Source organism: Prosopis cineraria, unplaced genomic scaffold, assembly GCF_029017545.1.
Source record: "Prosopis cineraria cultivar Desert tree isolate PC_DT_omini unplaced genomic scaffold, ASM2901754v1 PC7, whole genome shotgun sequence".
Taxonomy (NCBI): domain Eukaryota; kingdom Viridiplantae; phylum Streptophyta; class Magnoliopsida; order Fabales; family Fabaceae; genus Prosopis; species Prosopis cineraria.
This window is the reverse complement of record NW_026555338.1, coordinates 29,530,475-29,538,860: the sequence shown is the minus strand read 5'-3', so window position 1 is coordinate 29,538,860 and position 8,386 is coordinate 29,530,475. Positions and strand designations below refer to the sequence as shown.

The following is an 8,386-nucleotide window of genomic DNA, read 5'->3' as shown; positions in this document are numbered from 1 at the left end:
AACATTCTAGAATTCAATTTTTTAAAGTGTGTATGAAAAAAATATTTAAAAAAAATAATTCCTTAAATAATACTCAAATTATTTAAAAAATTTGTCTCAGCCTGTGCGCCCTGTCGAGATATATTGGGTAATCAAAAAATTAGTCATGCTAGCTGCTGAAGTGAAGCAAGCAAAGCGTATCTAGCAAGCTCAAAGCTCAAAAAAAAAAAAAAAAAAAAAAAAGGAAACTCCAGCTCTCATTTCCATTGCCAGAAGAGATGTCATCTTCTCTCTTTCTTTCTCTGAAGCAGCTCCTATAAAAGACAAAGTAAATGCAACAATCTCCACGAGTTCTGTCCCTCCTCTTAAACTCATTCCATTTCCATCACTGGCCTCACAGCATTAATGGCCAAGTGGAAGAAGAAGAACAACCCCAAGAAACTGTCCTACATCTCAGTCCCCTCTCAGATAATCAACCCCATTTCCTCTTCATCTCTCCAATCTCTGCTTGACTCTCCCAAGAAATCTTCAAGGAACACCAACGTCGTCTTCATTAATGGCTTCCCTGCTAAACACCCAAAACTGCTCTGTTTTTTCACTCTCTTCCTCCTTTCCTTCCTCGGCATTCTCAATTTCCTCCCTTTTTCTCCCTACCCATGTGCTACAACACTGCCCAATGTTCCAATCTCTAGTGGGTATCATTTAAAATCCAAACTTGGGGTTATTTCCTCAAATGGGTATGTTTCAAAATCCGAGCTTGAGGCTTTTTCCTCTGAGAAAGGAAGAGAAGAAAATGAAACAGGAGATTCGGAGTTTTGGAAGCAACCGGATGGACTGGGGTATAGGCCATGTCTGGATTTCAGCAGGGGGTTCAGAAGAGAAAGTGAAAGGATTGTGAAGGAAAGGAAGAAGTATTTGATGGTTGTGGTTGCTGGAGGATTGAATCAACAAAGGAATCAGATTGTGGATGCTGCTGTGATTGCTAGGATTCTTGGGGCTGCTTTGGTTGTCCCCATTTTGCAGGTCAACGTCATTTGGGGCGACGAAAGGTAAACATGAGTATATGACGGACACACAAGTAACTTTCAAAAATTCTCTTGAGAAACACCAGATTAATTAATATCATAGTACATGTAAGTATCAGAGCTTGACAGGGAAAGTTACAAGTTGGAAGTGAAATAAAGTTAAGTTTCTAAAAATGGTCAAATGGTAATCAAACTTTCAACCACTTAGCCATCTTTAAGCTCAAGTTTTTTGTGCAGGAAAATGGAAGTTGGAGATGGTTCGAAGATTAACGAATGTTTTAATGAAAAGTTTAATATTGATTTGGTTGCAGTGAATTTGGGGAAATATTTGATTTGGAGCACTTCAAGAGAGTTCTTGGGGGCGAAGTGAGAGTGGTATCTGCATTGCCTTCAACGCACCTCATGACAAGGCCAGTGGAGGGAAGCCCTCCTCCCCATGTCACTCCTGCTTGGATCCGTTCTCGCTATCTCAAAAGGGTATCAAATATGCTAAGCTTTTGTTCTTTTAACATAATGTAAAAATCTACGTCAACCCACCTGATATGCTTATATGTTATATGTAATAAAAAAATATATTCTATGTCATAAAGGTTCTAATAAAAACTCAGAAAAAATCTAAACTAAAAAAAGAATATGATTCTTTGACTAACCATTAAACTATTGTCTTAATCAATTTAATAAAATACTTTATTTATGACTGATTTAATCACGATTTAACTATAATTTTAATCATTAATTCTTGAATCAGTGTCTTCATTGATTTAATAATTAATTTAGTTTTCAATATCTTGTTCTTTAAATGTTCCCTATCATGCTCCAATTAATAGATTTGATCTTTTGCTCTTTTCTCTTCCAAATACACACAAAGCAGGAGGCAACAGAACTATTTGACTTGGAGACAGCATAAATTCTAGTTTCTTTCTATTTTGACTGTCACATGCTCTTTAGTTTTTTTTTTTTTAATTTGAATAGTTTACAACTGAGTCAGAAGAGTATCAAAAGAAAATTAATTCGGTTTTGAAACCTCCATGAGGACCATAAAATTTTGCAAAGTCAATGAAGTCATTTTCACTTTTAAAATAGGGAGATTTACATTAAGTCTCACATAAACAAATTAATTACTATAAAATTTATTAACAATTGAACTAAGACTATTGACAATAATTTTTTTTTTATTTGTGTGAGATCTGGATGTAATTTTCCTTTCAAAATATGTGCGCCAATGCAATCCCAACCACTAGCATAAATTTACATCGATTAAGTGTGAATGAAAGTGGAAAGAAGCCAACATAGGATAAGATTAGATTAATGAAGAGGTAATGTCAATTGTACATCAATAACTTCTTTTCTATAATAATAATAATAATAATAATAATAATAATAATAATCAAGCAGAAAAGACTTTGCCATGTGAGGCTATCTTGTATCTCATACGTGGGATCATTTGTCAAACAATGGCTTAGTCAGAGATCTAACGTTTTAGACAAGAACTTGATCAACTTTCAGTCCTCATGTCTACTTAATGGCCACAATTCCGTTTGTGGATGATTCATAAGCTTCGTCCACTATTAACTAGGGAAAGCTTCGGTTTCTCCTGGTATAGAGTTATAATATGATTTTGTTGTCCTCTGCCAATAGCTCAACAGAGAAGGTGTTTTGCTCTTACGCGGATTGGATTCAAGGCTGTCCAAGGATCTTCCTCCCGATCTTCAGAAACTTCGATGCAAGGTATTTGCTTTATCCATCAGTCTGCCCTTAAATTATGTCATTTGGTTCAACTTTCAAAACGGCATCATTCCACTCAGTAGTCAGGATAACATATGACGAAGGTACAACAGATGATGAATCAAGCTCTTTCCAACGCAAACTGCGTTGAATACATACACTAACAGTGGCATAATTATGTTAACCTATTGTTGGTGAAACTTCATTCTTTTGGGGTCAGGTTGCTTTTCATGCACTAAGGTTTGCAAAACCAGTGGAGGAAGTTGGGAACAAGATTGCTGAGAGAATGAGGAGAAAAGGGCCATATATAGCTCTGCATCTGAGAATGGAAAAGGATGTGTGGGTCAGAACAGGATGCCTACCAGGTCTAAGCCCACGGTATGATGAAATTGTCTACAATGAAAGAATACAACGCCCAGAGCTCCTAACTGCAAGATCAAACATGACTTATCATCAACGGAAGCTGGCTGGCCTCTGCCCCTTGAATGCCATGGAGGTTTCCAGGTCGGTGTGTGCAGAGAGGGAGACGTATGTTCAAATTAAAAGAGAAGTCCATATAACTTGCTCTAATTTTTATAATGAACTATTGTGTTTAATTTATAGGCTGCTTAAAGCTCTAGGAGCTTCAACAAGTGCGAGAATCTACTGGGCTGGTGGGCAACCATTGGGTGGGAAAGAAGCATTAGTTCCTATAATCGAAGAGTTTCCATATTTTTACAATAAAGAAAATCTTGCCTTGCCAGGAGAACTAGAGCCTTTCAGAAACAAGGCTTCTCTAATGGCTGCTATAGATTACATAGTTTCTGACAAGAGTGATGTTTTCATGCCTTCTCACGGAGGAAATATGGGCCATGCAATTCAGGTATGCTTCATAGTAATTTATTCACCATCTAATAGAGTTATTTCATATACATAATCCAAGTGAAACAATAATTAGCAGGGCCACCGAGCGTATGCAGGGCACAAGAAATACATAACCCCAAACAAAAGACAAATGCTCTCTTACTTTATGAATTCTTCTCTCCCAGAAGCAGAGTTTAACAGGATCATCAAGGAATTGCACAAAGACTCATTAGGGCAGCCTGAACTCAGAACAAGCAAGGCTCAAAGGGATGTCACCAAATATCCTGTCCCGGAGTGCATGTGCAATGATTCAAATGCTCCTTCCTTCATATAATCCGTGACCATAGCCTCCAGTGAATGCTCCTGAGTCCTGACAAGGGAGTCGGCTCTAGTTTTGGTGGGTCCTATGATTTTTGGAAAGCAACTTAGGGTATCTTTAGGGCAACTCTCATGGCAGGTGCAGCCACGTCATTTTTTAAACATACTAAATTATCATTCTTTAATTCGTTATGCTAAAAGCTTGTAAAGGTTGCAAGAGAACATGACGAACTAGAAAGTCTGGCCACAAAAACAATCATGTTTTCAACTCTAGGCACGCTATGTAAAGAAAATTTCTCAGAATTAAAAAGTGTAGTTTCAAGTCTGTAATCTAGAATTGAGCAGCGGAAAATTAAGTTCATATACACATTACCAGCCATGACTAATAATTAATATATCAATATAGATATATAGTAAAATAATAACAACCCACATTATTTATAAGTCATGAATAACATTACTCAATTTTCTAACCAGTATATAGGAAAATGAGTCCGGTTGCTAGTATATATTGGAACATTCGCCAATCAGGAATGGGGAGGGAGGAAGACTAAACTATTCCAATTGGCAAAAGATTGCCGGATCAACTGATTTTGGCAACACGATTAAACCTTAGGCCAAAATTGCTTAATTAGCAAGAATATAAGCATGGTTATGAACCAAATGACTCAACATAGCAACAAAGAAAAGTTTAATAAATCAAATCACGTTCAGATACAAGTCATAAAACAATGAGGCTAATGACATGATTTAGCGACCAAAGAACCTGTTTGATTCTTCTGTTGTAATTTGCCATGAATGAGAAATGAGATAAAAAGTTTCTCCTCTGAGCTTGAGATTCTGTTTTTTTTTTTTTTTTTGGGGGGGGGGGGATCCATCCCAACGTCCAACTTGTAATATCAAATTTTGCTGTTCTGACGCAGCAATTACACCAATAAATATCATCACCGAAGCACTTGCCTGGAGGTTCTGCATTTCCAAAGCATCGGAGCACTTGCCTGCCTACATTTTCGTTTTCCATGAATATACCAATATCTTCACAATGAGGAGTCGCCTTCTCACAAGTTGCTCCGATTACATTAATAATGCCCATCATGCTTCAAAATGAGGAGTTGCTTTTTCAATAGTTGCTCAGAATACATCAATAACGCCCATCATGCTTCCAGCAAGCACGATTCTTCTTTTGAAGAAACTGACCAATATGGTGATAATGCCACAACTTTTCCAATTATGATCAGTGTTGGCGACTCTAATTGAGCAGATGAAATTTTCTCAGCAAGGTCCTTCAGTACTGAAAAAACCTGCATTATTGCATGGTGCAATCAGTGGTTAAAACTGATTGCCAGAAAAGCTGAACCTTAAAGCATACATCATGCATAAATTAGATATAGAAACAAATTGATCATCTGAAGCAAGTCCAATCGTGATTACAGAATTGAATCAATAAGTGATTATACAATCAAAGTAGAAGCAACAATTGGTGATGAACAAAACAATAATATTGATTATACTCACTGTGCGTTGTTGAGGTGTGGTCCCTCGCTCAATGGCTGCAGCTGGGGTTTGGGGGGATAGACCATGATCCATTAACTTTTTGGCCAATGAAGGGAGGGTTGATAAGCCCATATAAACAACCAATGTCGAATCAGGATCAGCTGCATTTTCTGCCACAAACAGAGGATCTGTTCCACCTTTCCTTGAATGTCCTGTGAGAAATCTCACACTCATTGAAATACCACGGTGTGTTAATGGAATCCCCAGCTCTGCTGCAATTCCAGACGCTGCAGTTATACCTGAAGCAATGAAAACATTGATTATTGCAGGATCACCATATCTTCACTTTTTGAAAGCAATCGTAGAACTTACAGAACCACACATATCTTCTACAACATGAATGAGCATAACCGAAGTCATGCTCCATGCTTTTGTGCTGTACTTTTTCAATGACTAAGTGTGTGCGCACATATATATTTTACATACATGTCCTAAGTTACTTTAAGACATTCACAAGTTTAAATTGTATACAATGGCAAAAAAGTAACACTTTCTTGTTCACTATTAAAAAGCAAAGAAGTGTACTGTAGCAAAGACATAAAACCATGGGAACTGTCATCTTTCCAAAGCATTTTAGATTCTACAAATATAATCCTCTATGGGTACATAAGACTCAGATGAACATACAAAATGAACATATACAAAAGAAGATAGTCATTTAAAGCAGAACATAATCCATGCTTGTTAAACCAAAAAAAGAATCTAATAAAGGCCTGTGATTGATGGGAATATATAGGTTTCTAGTCACAATTACTAATCATTTTCTACAATGTATCTATATCATTCTTTGTGTAAGCTACTATGCATGCAACAATGGAGGAGCTAACCAACACCTTAGAAGAAATTGAGAATCCAAATCTTTTAGTAACGGGTTTCAGCTCTATAATGATATCAATTGCAACTGTTGCATACCTGGGATGACTTTCACATGAATACCTTGCTTTTGCAGAAAATCCATTTCTTCCCCACCTCTCCCAAACACCTAAAAATGCCCAATAGTAAGCATTTAAACGATTCCACAGTTCACAACAGAAATCACGAAAGGGTAATTCATCAAACTAGTGTAAGAAAAAAAAAAGTCACTCAAGACCCTCCCGAGCGAATACTCACCAATGGATCACCTCCTTTAAGTCTCACAACAGTTGCTCCAGCTTCTGCAAAACTCAGAAGAAGCTCATGTATTTCCTCCTGCCAAAAGTTGACCAGAAGAAAACAGATTAACTTTCATCAGGGTATCGAATGATTCTATAGCAATACAGAAAATGCCAAAACACCCAAATCCATATAGAATTTCCAGGAGAGGATTCAAACGCTAAGAAGTATAGACACCAAGACAGGTATAAAACAGAAACATAGTACCAAGCCCACAACATGACCAACTATAAAACCCAATATCCCACTAGATTTACAACAACTAAAATCTTTTTTTTTTCCATTTGTTACCAAAAAAAATCTTTTTTTCATTTTATTTTACCTGGGTTCTGCTGTGGTACCCCGCAGTTTTGCCCACATAGAGGAGCTTAGCATCCGGACCAACCAAATCCAACACATCATTCGACACCAATCTATCATATAACAACAAATCAGCATTCTTTATAATCCTAACAGCTTTCAACGTCAAAAGCTCAGGATCCCCAGGTCCAGTTCCGACCAAGAACACATTCCCCGGCGGCGAACCTTCACCTCCGCCGCCACACTTCCCTTCACTCTCCCTCTTCTCTCTCAGCACCTGAAGCAACTTCTTCAGCTCCGGGAGCTGCAGGGCGATCTCGTCCTCCCTAATGGATCCCGAAGAGGATGGGAGAGGGCAGGACAGAGTTTGCCCCAATTGGTTCTCGTAAACCCATCGGTCCCTTTGGTACCTCTCGATAGAGTGCTTCTCAGTGAAGGCCGAAGTAGAGAGATTGCAGTTGAATGAACAAATGGGCTGTGTGGTCGAAGCATGGAGGTTTCTGGAATGAGGTGAATTGTAGAGAGAAGAAGAGAAAGATGCAAGCTTGGGAACAAGAGACATAATGTAGAGATGTAGAGGGATTAGGAAGAGTCTGGGAATTGGATTCTCATATATGAGCTTATAGAAAAGGAGGGGACAACGACAAACGGTATCAATGAAGCTCGAGTATGGATGGAATTTGGAGGGACGGAGAAGGCAAAGTTGCCTTTGGGGACTATGGAGGGACGCTCCGCTTTTCCCATTTTGATGATCGGGTCGGGTTTTTGGGGGGGGGGGGGGAGACGTTGCTTTGTTCGTGTAATAACCAATTGTCACGCGCCACTTGTCATAAAAATTTACTGATGTGTCCCTCGTATATGACAGGTGGCAAAATTGGGAGGATTTTGAAAGCATGACCTTAAAAGAACTGGCCGGCGCAGTGCAAGGCCGCAGCTGCAACAGCCTTTGGGTCTTTTTGATCGTATTTAAGACACTTTTAAGCACAATATCACCTATTTATAAATTTTATTAAATATATTTAATAAAATTATTTTTTAAAATAAAAATATAAATTTTAAAAAATATCTATCATTTAATTTATAAAAAAATAAGAATTAATTATAAGAAATAATAATAATAATTTAGAATTGATGTATTTAATAAAATTTTAATTTATTAAAAATATTTTATATTTTCAAATAAAAAAATTATCAAAAATGTCAAATAAATCAGGGTGAAGGGAGTCGGATATATAGAATTATATTAAAATTAAGAGAAAATTAATGGTTTGCTTTTTATAACTAAGTTGTAATGTAATTCAGTTTGGAAATGTTAGTGTGGTGTAATTCAACAATATGACTTAGTTAATTTTATATTTATAGTATAACTTAATCTTTATAGTTTTTGTCATTTAAATTGTTAGTTCTTAAATTTTAAAAATAATTTTATTTTTTTAAATATAGGGACAAACATTTTAAATAGATAAAATTATAGGAATTGAGTGAAAAAA

At 36.9% G+C, this 8,386-nt stretch overlaps 2 protein-coding genes across 3 annotated transcripts; one reads left to right on the top strand and one right to left on the bottom strand.

The window, feature by feature from the left end:
• Window positions 1-235: 235 nt before the first annotated feature.
• Window positions 236-4,227, top strand: LOC129315605 (O-fucosyltransferase 20-like). 2 transcript variants are annotated; one of them, XM_054959442.1, is made up of 6 exons: window positions 236-1,028; window positions 1,316-1,481; window positions 2,643-2,732; window positions 2,950-3,233; window positions 3,333-3,591; window positions 3,670-4,227. In XM_054959442.1, exons 1-6 carry the CDS (start codon window positions 385-387, stop codon window positions 3,904-3,906), a joined length of 1,680 nt encoding a protein of 559 aa, XP_054815417.1. In that variant the 5' UTR covers window positions 236-384; the 3' UTR covers window positions 3,907-4,227. The 2 variants fall into 2 exon arrangements, with proteins under 2 accessions (XP_054815417.1, XP_054815416.1); XM_054959441.1 differs by having other exon boundaries at window positions 3,667-4,227.
• A 337-nt stretch (window positions 4,228-4,564) lies between these two features.
• LOC129315606 (S-adenosyl-L-methionine-dependent uroporphyrinogen III methyltransferase, chloroplastic) lies at window positions 4,565-7,604 on the bottom strand. The gene is made up of 5 exons (XM_054959443.1): window positions 6,919-7,604; window positions 6,555-6,632; window positions 6,357-6,426; window positions 5,406-5,683; window positions 4,565-5,191 (listed from the first exon to the last, which is right to left on the bottom strand). Exons 1-5 carry the CDS (start codon window positions 7,456-7,458, stop codon window positions 5,045-5,047), a joined length of 1,113 nt encoding a protein of 370 aa, XP_054815418.1. The 5' UTR covers window positions 7,459-7,604; the 3' UTR covers window positions 4,565-5,044.
• Window positions 7,605-8,386: the final 782 nt, after the last annotated feature.